Below are 16,837 nucleotides of genomic sequence, written 5' to 3' on the forward strand. Positions count from 1 at the left end.
TTCGTTTCAAAAATGTGATTTCATTATGTGAATAGTAACGCAGTCTCCCTCGGTCTCCAGTCCAGTTAGTCCCATTTTTATTTTTATGAATACTACTTCCTGGATTAGCCACATGGTGATCCCACCAGTCAGGGTGCATATGGTAAATATGCATCTGATGATGATCTTGGATCTGAAGAAATAAAATCACTGTCAATCAATTTGACTTCACAGTTCCATCCCTGAAAGGAATTGGAAAATGTGGTTAGGAGAGAATAATTTTTACAATTTTACAAGGGTAATCCCCAAATCACTGTAAAATGGATGTCTTTTTGTTACTGCCCTTGCTTCAAATAAACTGACTGAAATCTTAAATAGATAAGAGTATACAAGTTCACTAACAGTGAGGGGATAATAAAGGCTCCCCCTCATTCTCAGAATTTATCCCAGGGAGGAAATCAAAGTAGGACCACCTTGTCAGCATATCCTTCTCTGCTCAGTGGTCTTTTGGCCTGGGAGCCTTATATCAAATCTCTCAGGTCAGTAAGGTTCAGGTCTCCCTACCAGGACTTCTCAAAGAGTAGACAGGTACAAGAATGAAAAATGGGCCCACTGTGCATTTTCATTATATTTAGTTATTTGAAATGATTAAGATTGTATGGTTCGGTATAACTTGTGACATGTTTACTGCCCGTTTGCATTTATTCTCTATAAGTTAGGCAATATCCATGCTGCTAATTTTTGCATGGTTTATACAGAAAGTACCTTGTACTGCCAGTTCTTAATACTGTTGCAATTTATGCTGTTTTGGAACTTTTTTTATTTCCAGAGTTTAGTTTTACAAAAGGGCCAATTGACTGGGAATTCCCTGATTGCTAGCACTGATTGTTTGGGGCCTCTGTTTGCAATCTCATTCCACACCAGCCATTGCTTTTCCCTTCCTTCTCTACCCTTCATTTGGAGCTCTTTTAACAAGCTGGTGGTTTGCATGCCTGCATATTCACAAAAAGAACTCTTTCAACTTTTTTCCATTCAGATTTTGTTTGTATTTGCCCTACTGTAATTCTTTATGGAGAGGACTTCCTCCCCACCCCCCTCATCTTTTCAGATTTTGGTATGCGCATATGCATACACACACCCAAATTTAGCCACGTGTATGGGGGGGGGAACACAACTTAAACTTAAATACAACTTTTAAACAAACAGACCCAATCAAACCCGTTTCCAGGGTTGAAAGAACTACATATTTTAGACTGTGGCCATCACATAATGCATGCATTATGAAGGACAGCAGGGCATATTGCATTAAGAAATAAAAGTATGCAGTGATGGCATAGCGCTGTGGACACCACGTTGCTTAACAGTATAATGATCCCTGCTGGGAGGAAAAGCCCCATGAGAATGTTATTGGGGGATCACAGAAAGCAAGGAATCTCCAACAGTTGGGTAGCAATCCTAATACTTCTTGGAACAAAGAGTACTGTTTTGATCAAATATTCTGTTCTGGAGCATTCCTTCCGAATGCTGCTTAAATACTTGGCTATGTTATGGGGTGCATCAGGAAGGCCACCGGCTTAGTACAGGTGGTCATGCTGCCATCACCCTGTCTGGAGGAAGAGGAAATTTACCAAGGCAAGTTGAAAGTGTTCCTTTCTGCAGTTGCCCTTAATGAAATGCTCACCACTGCAGAAGTGTGTGTTTGGGAGCTGACCTCCTGTGATATGTTTAACCCTCCTGACCCTTGTTTTGTAGGACAGTGAGCATGGGACAAACCTCAGTAGGAAGATGGACAGTCTGGGCAGCAACCATTCTATCCCCAGCATGTCTGTGAGCACAGGCAGTCAGAGCAGCAGTGTCAACAGCATGCAGGAGGTCATGGATGAGAGCAGCTCTGAGCTGGTCATGATGCATGACGACGAGAGCACCATTAATTCCACTTCCTCTGTTGTGCACAAGAAGGTATGTTCTCTGGTGCTCTCTTCCCAGCCTCAGGGAATCTCTGCTTTAATGCTCTTGCTTCTTCAGGCCTTTTAAACTAACTTGTAGAATTTTCTCAAACAGCTAGTGGTGGCGGGAGGGGGATCACCTCTTTTTGCAGGACTTAGGGATGCTCCGAATGCTTCTGACATACATTTTGAAATGCACATAGGCTAATGCCCAGAACATTGGGCTCTCGTCTTTTTGGTGTTGGAAAGACCAGGTGTTAACTAGGAAATGCTCCAGGAGGTTGCTTTCATATTTTGACAATGGTGGCAATGAGGAAATGTACACAAGGACAAGAATGCAATTGTCCTTTGAATCTTTTACAGTCTTTACTTCTATCCCTCACCCCCAACACTGCATGAACACCTTTGTCCTTCCCTGTAACACCACCGTGTCTTCTGAACATCCATCTACCTCAAGCAGTTGTCATGCTGGTTGAAATGGTCACATCCACCGAGCTAACCCTCTAATCGCTATAGCTTCTGGCCTAATCCTGATGTGCGTGAGGATTCTCCCCCCCCCCCCACTCCTTGACAAGTTAACAGCATACTGGATCACTCCCAGAAGGTATGTTTTGAGGACTGCGTTCAGAATGGTGCTTCTCCTGCTCTTCTACAGTTTTTCACACCTTGACATCTGATCTCGTTTGGCCGTAGGGGAGCTACAGATTTAGGGGGCACTGGGCCATGATGGAAAACAGCAATTGGTGCTGAGGCTTCTACTGGAAAAATCATTTACGATAAATCTACTAAGAGTTGCAGCCACAGAGCAGTGGAATGGAGTTCGTGTTGCCTGTTTTTATCAGAAAGTTTCGGAGCATGAACTGAAGCACATGATGCAGCAACTTTGCTGACATTAATCAGGTCTGAATCTGGTCAGTGCCTCCGTGCAAGACCACCTTGGATCCTTTTATATGCCGCTCTGAGCTCCCTGGAGGAAAATAAGATCTTGTAGATCCTGGCATGCATTTGCCTGTAAAGTCATTTAAATGGTGCAAACCTCTACGGGAATATTTTGGCAGATGGGAGCAGTGCAGAAAAGAGAGCCATAGCGCCACAAATTGGCTGAAATATAGCTATAATATTGGTTGGAATCCCAGAAGGGCTAGGACTGGCTCAAATCTCAACGGGATTGAAGTCCACAGCTGCCATCTGATTGATTTTAATGAGACAGGCAGGGCCAATAAGTGTATTTACATGACACTTGACAGTTGGACTCTCGTGTAGTAAAATTACAACTACAGTTGTGTTCCAGGTATTTACTTAATAAGGAAACACTTTTTTAAAAGGAAAGGGGATAGGAAAGGGAACTTAAACTTACCTGATGAATAATGATCAAAAATTAGAAAAGTTTCCAAGTACCTTTTTTTCAAGGTGAGTGGCTGTGGTGCTTATAGAATGGAAGTGCATTTCTTACTAAGAAGTTTGACACTGATCACCAGCTGACTTGAGAGATGATGATGGAATGACTCTACTGCAGAAGGGGTTTGGTAACCCACCACAGGTGCCTCATATATAAATGTATTATGACTTACAGTATTTAAAGCTTTGCAATATTCTGTTCAAGCTAATACCATGCAAGCCTGCAGTCTAGAGAACTAAGGGGGGTGTTGTTTGATCATACTTGCCTGTGCTGCTGCCTTCTGAACACTTTGCCTATCCCATCCCAGATGGATTCTAAGAACCGAGAATGGACAGTGTGCTGAACTGGGTTTTCATTCCTAGGGTAGAAGGGAGATGAATTGACCATCATTATTTTTACAAATGAGAGTCCTGCCTCACCAACCTTTTGGAATTCTTTGAGTGTGTCAATGAAAGGAGTATGGAAAGGTAGACATCATATGCTTGGGTTCCAAAAATCTTCTGAGGTTCCAGAAAAAAATGTACCAGTCATGGAATAAGAGGATAGTAATAATAATAATAACATTCAATGTATGCTTGGGTTCCAAAAATCTTCTGATGCAGTCCCTCTTCAAAGGTTCCAGAAAAAAATGTACCAGTCATGGAATAAGAGGATAGGTCCTCTTACAGAGTAGGAACGTGTTAAAGAATAGGAGGCAGGAGACAGAAGTAAACAGACAGATTCTACAAGGAAGGAGAGTAAGCAGTAGTTTCCTGAAGATCCATATTTGGACTATAGCCATTCAGTTTATTCACAAATGTCTGGGCTCAAGAGTGATCAGAAAAGTGACCAAGGTTGCAGAGGACAACAAATTATTTGTATACTAAAAAAAACCAAGCTTGATGATCAAGAGCTTCAAAATATGATTCTAGGTTGAACAGGCAACAAAATGGTAAATGAGTTTCAGATGCAAGTATAAAATAATATATGCTAAGGCAAAAAAAATTCTAGTTTCACATTTACACTGAGGATTCAAATTTGCTGTGAACTTTCAGGAAAGCGATCTTGGGCGAAGGTAGCTCAGTGCATACATCAAATCAGGGTCTAACCGTGAGGTAAGAAAAATTCTCTGCTTGGGATTAAGAAAGTGTTTGAAAATAGTCTGTCTCATAATGTTCCTTGGTAAACACACAATGCATGCATATTTGGAATATTTACATATTTCTAGTTTCTCCCCTATCTCAAAAAGAATATCGTGGAGCTGGAAAAATGCAAAAAGGGTAACAAGGATAATCAAGGGGTTGACGCGCCTTTCCTGCGGGAAAGATGTCTGGAGGATCGTTTTCTGTCAGTAGAGGAAAGTGTCATGAAATGGGTTATGCCCCCTACTTGCTCCTTAGGCAGGGCTATAGAAATTATTTCACAGTGTTTCCTCTTGCCGTTAGAGGACAAGATTCAATTCATGCTTGGCACGCTTCAGGTTGAGAGGAATTCCATAATATTTTGGAAGAAATGTTGTACCTTGAAAGGTTTTGTAGTTCCTCTCCCAGAATTGCTCCATCCGTATGGGAGGGAAGGGATGCCTTCCATTCTACTGATGAGAAGAAACCCTCACAGTAAGTCCAGTGTTTCATTCTCTGTCAGTGAAGGAAGCTTATCCTGTAATGGGATGTTGAAAAGTTGCATCTTCCCAGCTGGGTAGCCAATCGAGTGCAGGAGAAATTACTGGGGGAATGCCTACTGGAGAAGGCATTCTCTTGTGGAAGGCTGCCTCTGCAGACCTGTATGTTTGCAGTTTGTAAAGTCTGACAGAGGTAGAGGCTGATGTCCAGGTTGCAGCTCTGCAGATTTTTCTGAACTGAAAAGTTCCAAACTCTTTCAGCCTTACATCGCAGGAAGGTACCTTGTCAATCACCTCGGTTGCCCTCTTCTGCCCTTCTTATAGCTCTGCAATATCAGCTTTGAGGCGCAGTGGCCAAAATTGGACATAGTATTCTAAATGAGGCCACACTGTACATCTTTACAGCAATTACAATATTAGCCACTTTTATTTTCAAGCCCTTCCCTTTTTCACTGTTGCAACACACTGAGTCAGAAATGTGTGTCATGGCTTGCAGTATGCAGGCTTATATATGTTTGGGACTTATATATGTTTGCTTCTATATGAAGCAGCTGGGCCTTATTAGACAGGTTTATACTTTTTACCCACTCACATGCACCAGTTATGGAAGATGCTGCATAAATCAGACACCTTTATATATTCCCCTTTAAAAATGTGCAAGAAAGAGACTGTTACTTTCTTGCTTATTGCAATAATTCATGTGAGAATTTTATACATGAGCTGTATAGCAGAGATGATATAGCCTCACACAGTTCCGCCAAATTGGGGTTGGGGGGAGGTAGGGGCCTAGGCATGAGGAAGCCTAAGTGCAGGATGGTGAGAAAGAGGAAGAAGAAAGAAGAAGTGAACCAGGCCTGTGCCAAGAAACATCAGCTTTAGTCATTAGTCTCCTTGTTGTTCAGAGCAGAGAACAACTCTCACCTAAAAGCTTTTATAAAAGTCACACATTGATCCACGAACTTTAAAAATTTCAATAGAAAGGTTTGGGGGCAGGGGTGATGTTGTCTTACACGGTATTGTTTTTCCTCCTTTTCTTCCTTACAATGGATCCTAATTGGTTAGGAATCACCTTCAATATACTGAGTACTATTTAATCAAAAATGAAAGTGTGACCTCTTCTGCATCTCAGGGGACTATTTGTGAAACTTCCCAAAGGCACATTGCTACAGTACTATTGAAAGGGGGTGCGTAATAGACACCCCGCGTATCATTACTCCTACTGTTTTATATGCAATTCTGACTTTATTTCTCTTTTGTAAACACTGCATGAACTAGTGATCATAAATGACCCAGATGTTTTGCCTGGCATGTTATACTGTAAGCTAGCTTTGCCCCATTTTATTTGCTTCCTGCACTGCAGAAACATTCTGTTTCCAGAGACTGCAGAAGTGCAAAATTGAAAGGGGAAAAAACCATGCATATTGGGCAAGATTGTGCAGTTATAATACTGCAACACTTGTAATGAGACTGCCATCTAAGCAAAATTCATGCAGCAGAACATGCATAAACCCGACAAGAGTTGTGAGACTACACTACAGCGTTCAGAGCTTTTGCACCAATTAGAGGAGCCCTGACCCAAAGGAAGAGTTTTAGCAATGGGAGAATGTGCTCTTGAGAAAAACCAATGGCCACCTCTGTCAGTTCTCCAGCATCCAAGGGGCTGTGCCCCCCCCTCCTGTTACCAACATCAAGAAAAGGCTGATGAAGCTGATTGAATCATCATTACTCCATGAACAAAAACCGAGTGGGATCAAAGTTGGTTAAATGGCTTCAGGTCCATTAACATCAATTGTCCTATTGAACAAGTGTGAAAGATTCCAGCAATGAATGATGATCCATTATCTTCTCTGTAAGTCTTGATTGCACAAACATCCAGTGCCCTGGCAAAATACTTGCCTTACTTCCCTTTGCCCATTTCAACAAATAAATAGGAAATACTTCTCATGTATGAGCCTAGCCGTGAGGCATTCACTGTCCGGTTCAGAATCTTAGTCCCTAAGGACCTAGAGTGGAGAGATTCCTTTCAGCAACTTTCCCTGCTTTTCTCTCTTAAATAGCTTGAGTACGTGGTGCAAATGAATACAGATATTTAAATCTATGATATAAAAAGTGGGATTTTTATTTCAGAATGTACAGGACTAAATTCCAGATCATATTGACAAATTTCAAGATCCTGGAAAACAAGGGTGTGAAATAAAATTGCAGGAAAAGTAGACACCTTAATATTTTATTTATTATTTGATTTCTATACCAGCTCTCCACCACGTTTAGTGCTCCAGGCGGTTTACAATGTAAGATATAAAATAACCAATACTTAAAAATAGTCTAAGATACAATAAATAATACAATATTAAAATAGCATAAATACAAACATTAAAACCGATAATACAATATAATACCCGAACAAACATTAAAACACGTAAATCACAAAGAACAGCAGTAATCGCAGTGGGAAACCAAATAACCAAAGGTATATAGTCATAGTGCTGATGCATGCCTCTTAGTCGTAGATAAGATAATACCAGCAAGGGAAATGTCTAAGAATCTCTCGAACTGTTCAACCAGTCTTCTAATTAAGACCTGTATTATGGATCCTGACATGGATAAACATTTTTGATGATACTTTGATGATATTTACTATGGGAAATATTTAGTGCTCTAAAAGGAAATCAGATCCTTTGGTATCTGAAGAAGTGAGTTGTGATTTACAAAAGTTCATACCCTGCCACAAATTTTATTAGTCTTATAGGTGCTACTGGACTCTTGCTCTTTTCTAATGCTACAGACTAACACGGCTACCCATCTTGATCTAAAAGGAAATGGTATGAAGAAGCTGTAATTAATTCTTTTGTGGATTTTTGTCAAAGACCTGGCTCCAACGTAACAGCACCATGGGTTGAAATGGCAGAGCCCCATGCGGACCAATGAAAGGGAAACATGTTAAGTGGGTTCTGAAAGCTGAGTGGGATGAAACTGGCATGAGGGAGAGCTCAATGGAAGATAATATAAAGGCTGACCTGGAAGAGAGAGGTAAAGATGTCATAATTTGTAATGAAGGCTGTGACAATACAAGACAAAATGCAAGAGAGGTCATAATTGACCCTGAGGTCTGTGAGGCCAGCAGAGAAGCCACCAGCCATTACTCCTATCTGGTCTTGTACCTATGCTTGTACAGGATTCCCTTTTTCAGATAGTGTTGACAAGTTTCTTCTGATGGAATGCTTCCATGATCTCAGTGGAGTTGTATGCTGAAGGAGGCGGAGAGACGTGCCAGAACATGCATCCCAGCCTGTATAACCCTTACAGATATGACTCCCCCCACACACACACAGAGGCATATATTTTATTTATTTGTTTACAGTACAGCTTAAAATGACAATACCAGATTTTACTCCAGTGAGAGCTTCGTGGTGCCTGAGAAATTTCCTGCCCTCAGGTAGAAAGCCTTCCCCCTCAAAAAAGAAAAAAAAGTGGAACTATGAGAAGGGCGTTATTACTCTGGCTTGAGGGAGTATTATTAGTCCAAAATCTTCTGTCCAGCAAGCTTGTCATACCATTGTGAATTCTGCATTCCCGTTATTCATGACTGGAGAAATAACATAAATATTACAAGGAGGCCCTATACGTCACTATTCTTATCTGTTCTTCTGACTTACAGGCATTTCAAATTAGGGCTGGGATCCTATTGCCAAAGCTTGGGAAGCAGACCACACATGAATATCTCTTTCCTATAGATTTCTGAGACCTAAATTCCTGAGACCTAAAGAGCAACGCATACAGTCTTTTATATCCTTTGAATCGCTAAGTAGCTCAGTGGTACCGATTTCTGTGGTGCTATGAACAAGGAAAGTGGCATAATAGACTGTGCTGGAGGGAGTCTGTCTTTGGAAGCAGTGCACCATGAAAAAAAGTCTGCCTTGTGCATGCACACATGCCCTGTTCATGTTAGTGGCTCATCAGATTTTTCTGTTCACCCGCTTCATCAGGAGATGTATCACACAATGTCCTTTGAAGACTCACCTGAGGATTTTGCAGGTGGAAATATCTGTCACTGTCTTTTTACAGGCACTGAAATATTAAACATCAATTGTTCTGCAATCAGGGAAGGCATTGGGAAACATCCCTGAGAGATACCTTCATGAGTGCAGGAACTTTAAGCCTGTTTGTCTTTTCTGCTGATCCATAAAGTAATACACTGACGGAAGTGGGATAGTACCTTGCGTATCCTGATTTAGCTCACCAGACATGGTTTACAAAATTACTTGGCATTTCCAGAGGCATCTTCCTGGTGTGATGCTTCAGTATTAAATCATGATGTTGAGTGCTCCTGTTGTTTGCACCTACTTCTGTGGAGGACCATCCTAAACAGTTCCGAACATCTTAACACTAGAAAACCTTCCTCAGACACTGAATGGAACTGTCTTGTATCATTGTCGGTGTTCTGGGCAACAACCTACTTCATGTGGAATAAGCGATGATTACTTACTCCTCCAGGAATTGTATAGGTCAGGACTTTGCTTGTCCTTCATAAAAGCACATCTATTGGCCATCCCAATCTACCATGCTTAGGCAGAGGCAAATACAGTACTCCCGTAGACATAAAAACTGTACTTTGAGTTTTTTGGTTTATTTTATATGCATTATGGGGAAAGTCTCTGAATACCAAGAAGCCTTCAATTTCTCTTTTATGCATGGACTTCTAAAACTACCTTATCCTGAATCAGACCCTCAATCTATCACGTTCAGTATTGTTCACTCAGACTGGAAGCAGCTCTCTAGTGTCTCAGGTAGAGATCTTTCACATCCCATACTATTAGGAGATGCCTGGCTTTGAGCCTGGGACCTTCCTCATGCCAAGCATATGCTCTACCACTGAGCTATGACCCCTTACTAACTCCTTACCTATTTTTTATAGTACTTGTTGTCACCTCAATGAAATTGCATTTACAGGTAAGTGCTTTACACCTGCCATTTATGTAATGCCATTAGTCTTCCTGGAGCTCTGCAAAATGATGTAAGCAAAAGAAAGAAGTCTCTGACCATAAGGAGCATCTAGCATAAATTTAGGATTGGGGAGGGAAAGGAAGGGGCTGGAGCTATAGTGTCAAGCAATAAATATAAGCAATTGTATATATTATTTAGGTTTTCTTTCATTTGGTGTGTAGCCAAAGTCTTCTCAAAGAGGATTTTGGTATTACAAACTGAGAACCTAATTACTTGAAAGATATAGGCCTCATGAAAAGCAGAGTATATTTCATGGTGTTTTTTTTATTGCACTAACATCATAATAATAACATTTGATTTATATACCACCCTTCGGGACAACTTAACACCCACTCAGAGCAGTTAATAAAGTATGTTATCCCCACAACAATAACCCTGTGAGGTGAGGTGGGCTGAGAGAGCTCCTAGAAGCTGTGACTGACCCAAGGTCACCCAGCTGGCTTCAAGCAGAGGAGTGGGGAATCAAACCCGGTTCTCCAGATTAGAGTCCTGCTGCTGTTAACCACTACACCAAACTGGCTCACTAATTACCAAGTACAACTTTTCATTTGGTTGGAAGGAAGGATGGAGTGAACTGCTGTGCAGAGGGATCTAAATGAGTATCGGGCAAAATTGTTAGGTGAGAAATCTTAGTCTTATTGGGATTTGGGAAAAGGTAAAAGGGAAAAAGTGAGATACATTGAGATCGAAAGAGTTTGAACCAGACTGCTAGTGCAGGGTAAAAAAAACACGAGGGTTACTTTTGATGTATGGATTTCAATTTTAAACTGATTGCATGAGTATCTCTAGGTAGAACTGTTGCATGGGGGCTGTTTAGGTGTCCATCTAAATCTGTGAGCAGCATCCTTGATTATGTAGATTCTGAAAACATGTCTTTCATATCCCATCCATGGATGTTTCAGCCATGGCTCTGAGCCAGAGGCATTCTCTACAGCTGCAGATCATCATATTTCTATTTTTGCAGTCCTTCAGGCCCCAAGCCTGTCTGGGGCACCGCCCAAGGGGCAGCACGTGTGAGCGATAACCCAGAGGAAAAGGAATCGATGTCCAACTCTGGCCTGAAGACAAGTGTTCAGACTGTGAATTAATAGATATGACACCCCACCATTTTATCAGCTAGTAACTCGCCCTGACTCTCCTGTAAACAGAGAAGACAGGATGTAGTTGGAGCTGCTCATTGATGCCAGGCTAGCCCGCTAAGTGCTCAGGTGAACCCAGCTCACTGCTGAAGAAAGTTCTGACCAGCCTTTGACAGTGAGCTTTTGCAGGTCCTAAAGAGTATTGCTACTCTCTGCTCTCTGGATGTTGTCCAGAGTTGAGATTTGCAGCATGATACCTATGGATCATTTCTGGAAGCTTCCTTCTCCAGCCCCATCCAAGCTATGCCCAGCACCCTTTAAGGTCTTAGCTCAACCATTTCAAGACAATCAGCACAGAGCATTACGTTGAAAATGGCCATTAGCCACAACTGGAATTCGTTGGAGAAACAAGATTAAAGTGGCAAAAAGTAAGCAGTATGTTTGTAACAACAGAATAGCTGATAATAATAAAATAGAAACTAATGGATTTAAAAGCACACACATGGATATTCACTGAACATTGGCACATGCCCAGTGGGACCCACACTGAATGTTCTCTGATACGTCCCTGCAGTTTGATTCTTCCTCCCATCCCAAATGCCCACAATCACTGTTGAATCTGAGCAAAGATCATCATAGGAAAAACAGATGCGGTGTGTATGTGTGTGTGGGGGGTCTTTTACCGTAGATCTACTGTAGACCCTCCAGTTTGTGACTTAGGGTTTTTTTAAAAAAAGTTGTTATAGATCCCACATCCTTTCGAGTATAGATTGGGATAGAGGTTTTTTTTTCCCCTCAGTGGATCACAGTATTTTCTTGAAATTAAATGTTTAATCTTGATTGAAAGCTAACATCAAATACATGCAACTTTTTTGTCCATTTTTCTGTGTGTCTACATATTTTGGAGCCCAGATTGAGCATTGTTGTAAACTTGGCCTGTCTAAAACACTGACTTCCTTCATCCTTAATAAACATGTGCACCCATTCTATCCTGCCAATGAGAAAAAAAAACCAAACAAATGCAGGCTACAACCAGCTTTCAAGAGGCGCTTTCCAGGGCACTCAGTTCTTCTGCAAGTAACTCTGTCAGTAGGCAGCAACAAAATAAAAAGATCTGACATGGCAATGCATGTGAAACTGAAGACCTTGCCCAGCCATGAACTACGGTCTCGAGTCATATTTTAATACTGTTAATTTTCCAAGTTTCTTTTGACTTGACTGGGACATTTTTCTTGTCCTGTGGAAAGTAGCCATTCTGGATTCAAATTTCAATTCTTAGCAAGGTGGCTGTTTCTAATCCAAGTTACTTGTTAGATGCATATTATCCCATCTGTGTTAATTGGTACAGTCTTGGTGAGACCCATGATCACTCATCCATCACCATTTGTTCCCAAGGAGAAATATTGCATCCCTCTTGGAGGCCTGAACCCCTCCACAATAGGAAATAATAATAGTAGGAATACATGGGCCATCAAGTGCAATCCCTTGCTGGACACAGTAATCCTACCTGAAACTCTTGTAATCAAAGAGCTGTGCTCATTCATTCTCAGCTATAGACATACATGAGTATGCTTACGGGGCCATGCAGACAGTGTTCCTGCAGTAATGAAATATTTGTATAGCCTGCTCTTAACATACCTCCAGGGATGAAGATTCCATTACCCTCTTAGGCATTTTGTTCTGATCATTCTCTACGTTGCCAGTACTAATCTCGGGGAACAGAAGAAGCCTTCTGGAAGCTGGGACATGGTGAAGCAAGAGAACGCCTACCACCAATGCAGTTTCTAAAGCTCTGCACACAACAGCCATGCATTTGTAAGGAATTAGCACAGGCCTCAAACCCCATCAGCTGGCCATTTCTAGATCTGGTTGCATTGGAAGAGCACACCAAAATCCCCCAAAGTGCAGTCATGTTGTTCTTGAAATCCCTTTTGTGGATCATTTCCGGACATCCAACGTGACACAGCTCTATAGAGAAGCATAATATGCTTGTACTTATTTCTCTCAGACATCTTCCTAGATCTGCTTTGGGGTTACATCCATACAGATTGCCGTGTCTTGGTAGGTTTGTCTCAATAGTTTTCTTTTCAACATTATTCAGAACCTGTGAAAGAGGGAATGAGAAGACCTCTTCTAATATGTGTGTTGCCTGGGAGTGGCAAGGAAGTAGCTGTGGATTCACCTGCAAGCGGTTGTTATGCCACTTTGCTCCAAGTTCACTTTTAGGTCAACATCATGAAAGAACTCTACCTTTAGGTGCCTGTTTCCAGGAGTTTTTCTTTAGAGATTGAAAGTTCTTGAAAGCTGGTAGCACACCTAATTAGCTGTCTAAGGCTGTACCTGATTAGGAGCTGGCAAGGAAATACTTCATACAAAGAAATTAAGAAATGGTCCATATGGGCTTGATAGGAGCAGAATTGCTGGTGGGAATAAGAAGAGCCCAGGGGTTGCACATCTGCATTTACCTGAACCTACTGAGTACAACACATGAGCAACCCATTAGCACTTAGTGGGGATAATATGATTGCTTTCCTTAAATACCTTCCAAATTAACCCTGTGATTTTTTTCTTCCTTATTGCTTTTATAACACCACCTGTGATGTGCATTGCAAAACAGACCCTGGCAAAGACTAAGGGCTCGAGACTCACTTCTCTGTCATGCCAGGTCAATTGATCAGATGGGGCTTTAACCATCTAACCGTAGGGTGACAAACCCAAACAATGTCAAGACTTTTTTTCTGGGAAAAGAGGTTGTGGAACTCAGTGGGTTGCCCTTGGAGAAAATGGTCACATGGCTGGTGGCACTGCCCCCTGATCTCTGTCTGGAGATCAGGGGGCAGGGCCACCAGCCATGTGACCATTTTCAGGAGGTTCCGGAACTCCATTCCCCCACGTTCCCCCTGAAAAAAAGCCCTGCACTTAACCAATAAGATAACTACCTTTTCTACTGAATGAAGTTCAGTTTCCTTGTTGAACAGCATCATCTGTAGGTGTCCCATGATAATTAGCAAGGGAGTATCTTGATTTGTATATAGGCAAAGTAGTAACCTTAAAATAATTACCTTCTGGCACTTGCTTTTGTAAACCAGCCCTGCGGCTGCTTCAGTACGTAGTCTCTGGTCAGTGCCCTTGTTCTTGCACTGGTTGTCTACCACTTGTGTGCAAAATGTGTCCCATGGAGCTTCCTTGTGATATGGTTGTAATAATGATGGAATTGTGAGGGGGCAGCTTTGCATTCTGCCTTCTTATTTTTATGCTTATTTTTTGTACCCTATCTTTCTCCCCATAGGGACCAAAGCAGCTTACCACATCCTTCTCCCCCTGTTTATTCTTAACAACTTTAAGCTGGTGAGCTGAGAGTATGTGATAGGACCAAGGTCACCTGGCAAGCTTTCATGGCAGACAGTAGATCTGCACCCAGTTTTCCAACTCTCTGACCACTGTGCCATGCCCACTGGCTCTCTGAAGGCTGGACCTCTCAAGGGCATCTGGCTGGCCGCTACTGGAAACTGGATGTTGGCCTAGGTGTTTTCTTGGTTTCATTAAGAAAAGATTGTCTTATTTCTTGTGCTCTAATGATTCTTAGTTGCATTCTAGCCTTGCCATCCAGTGTTCATTCTTCCTGTCCATAAGTGTTTGAGCTGCCCCAGCTTGAATGATAGCAGTCTGAATCTAAAGAATCAGACCCCTCTCCCTTAAAAGTGGATTATTTAACCAGCTCATATAGTATTAATCAAATAATTGTCCATCCACCTTAGCAGCTTGAAACAGTCTGGCAGCTGTATGTTCCCATTCTGCAGATGACAACTGAGGCTAGCAGTGCTCAAGGCCATCCATTCTGTCTCTAAGTAGGTTACAGTATAGACATCTGTCCCTAAATCAAGCTCTGGACAAAAAACACTAAAGAATGCAAGCTCTCACATAATGCATGAAGTCGTTTAAAGTGTGTGTGTGTGTGAGGGGTGGGGGGCATTTAAATATGTGGAGCTGCTACTGTCCAGTCACCATTTCTAAAGCTCTGGTCCATCAGGGAGAAGAAAAACTTGGCAAATATCATTTTTACTAAACTGGGTTCTGTCTCTTTAAATGTAAAAAAACCCTTTCCAAGGCTATGGAGAGAAAATGCTAGAACCGTGCACGATCATGACTAGAAAGCAGGATCCCTGAGTGGTCAGAGTCTTTCCAGCACAAGACAGAGAGGCTGGTCTCCTCCAACCTGCATCTATTTAAGCAGAAATGCTTCTTCTCGAGAACAGATAGCAAGTCCACAGGAAAAGCCAGGCTGGAAAAGGGAATGTGGCAGATCTTTGCTTCTGTGTTCAAAGGGAGCAGCAGCAGCAGCAGCAGCAGCAGCATCCTTGCTAGCCATGGAAACCATGTTTTTAAAGGGATTATTTGGGTGCAGTGCTTTAAGCAAGCCCTTCTGAGGACTGTGTCTGCTCTGCGGTGCTTTGTGTTTTTGATTCTCTTTTTTGCACATATGTAATTCTGGAGGTTAAAAAAAAATTCTGCCAGGGATTCAGAAGGCATCCCACTAGCGATCAGCTGACATTCCTAACTGAAGGCTGCAATGTGTTGCTTATTCATTTTGTACTGTGAGAGCTGCAGGGACTAGCAGAGAGCCAAACTATGCATTTCAAACAGCAGGGCTTGTGCAAAAAGAGGGGTGAAAGAGAGGCAGCCGGCGAGGAAAGAGCACAACTGGACTTTCTCCTTGTTTTTATCCATTTCTGCAGGATCATGTATTCATAAGGGATGAGGTGGGCCACGGGGAGCGCAGGCCTGATCTGCGGCCTACCCACTCAGTCCAGAATCAGGCCCTCCACTACCGGAACCGAGAACGCTTTGCCACAATCAAATCAGCATCTTTGGTAAGCAGCCACCACACCCCTTGCCCTACTATCCCTTTTTCTCTTCGTTCGGATGTGACTGTGTCAGTCTGGGGAAGGGGTCAAGAAATCTCTCCTTTCCCAACACCCCCCCTTTTGTTGTTGGCATAGCAACTAGATATTGCAAGAAAGATGTTTTGTCTTTATGGGATTTTAAAAAAAATGTTTCTTTGCATTTGGAATTACTTGCAGTTTCTGTATAATTGAAACATGGCATTTAGAGAAAGAGGTTATTTTTTTCCCTGTGATTGGTTTGTTCCCAATTGCATCCATTTTTATTGAATATATTGGGGGGGGGGACGGGCGGGGGATTGACTGGCTGGTTTGAAGGCATTTATGATTTTAATGAGTGCTGATGGATTTGTTCAGTGTGAAGAAAGGACAGTTGCTTCTCATGGTAGAATTGCTGGCTGTTTGTGTTCATTCATTCTCATTCATTCATTTATGGCTAACTGCATTGTTCCCATTTGACACTGTAAAGGACTGGCCAACTCCTATAGAGGTTTTTGTGTAAAAAAAAAAAAAATACGGGAGGGCTTTGAGAAAGGAGGGGGGATGGCGGATGGTGGTAGTGGATCAGGGAGCATTTGTACTATTGCAAATGTGATTGCTGGTGATGTCTTTGTAGTAGCGAAAGGGGTGTGTACTGGGAGAGAGCGAGGGCTGTGCCTCCTCCCCCATCCTTTCCTTTTCTCGCTCTCTTACACACACGCACGCGCGTGAACACACACACACTCACACACAGAGCTAGAAATTAGCAGCATAGCCCCAGAATGGGTGGAGGAGGGGCCATGATGCTTCACAAACCAGAAAAGCTTTCCTACATGTAAAATGATAGAAATCTTCGGCATTTCGTCCAAATCAGTATTAGAGGTCACATGGGCAGAGAGATTTACAGGGTGCCCAGCATTTGGCCGTTGCATTTGCTGCCTGCCATTATG

The 16,837-nt window shown here is 42.2% G+C and overlaps 1 protein-coding gene across 2 annotated transcripts in view; it reads left to right on the plus strand.

Annotated features, from left to right (window-relative positions):
- The window catches only part of TAOK3 (TAO kinase 3), a 119,097-nt gene that overhangs the window by 67,279 nt on the left and 34,981 nt on the right, over window positions 1-16,837 (plus strand). For both annotated transcript variants that reach the window (XM_054996391.1, XM_054996392.1), the window contains 2 exons: window positions 1,732-1,938; window positions 15,744-15,878. In XM_054996391.1, coding sequence (XP_054852366.1) covers window positions 1,732-1,938; window positions 15,744-15,878 — 342 coding nt within the window. The remainder of the gene's footprint in view (window positions 1-1,731; window positions 1,939-15,743; window positions 15,879-16,837) is intronic.

The sequence above is a fragment of the Eublepharis macularius genome, chromosome 13, assembly GCF_028583425.1.
Source record: "Eublepharis macularius isolate TG4126 chromosome 13, MPM_Emac_v1.0, whole genome shotgun sequence".
NCBI classification, from domain to species: domain Eukaryota; kingdom Metazoa; phylum Chordata; class Lepidosauria; order Squamata; family Eublepharidae; genus Eublepharis; species Eublepharis macularius.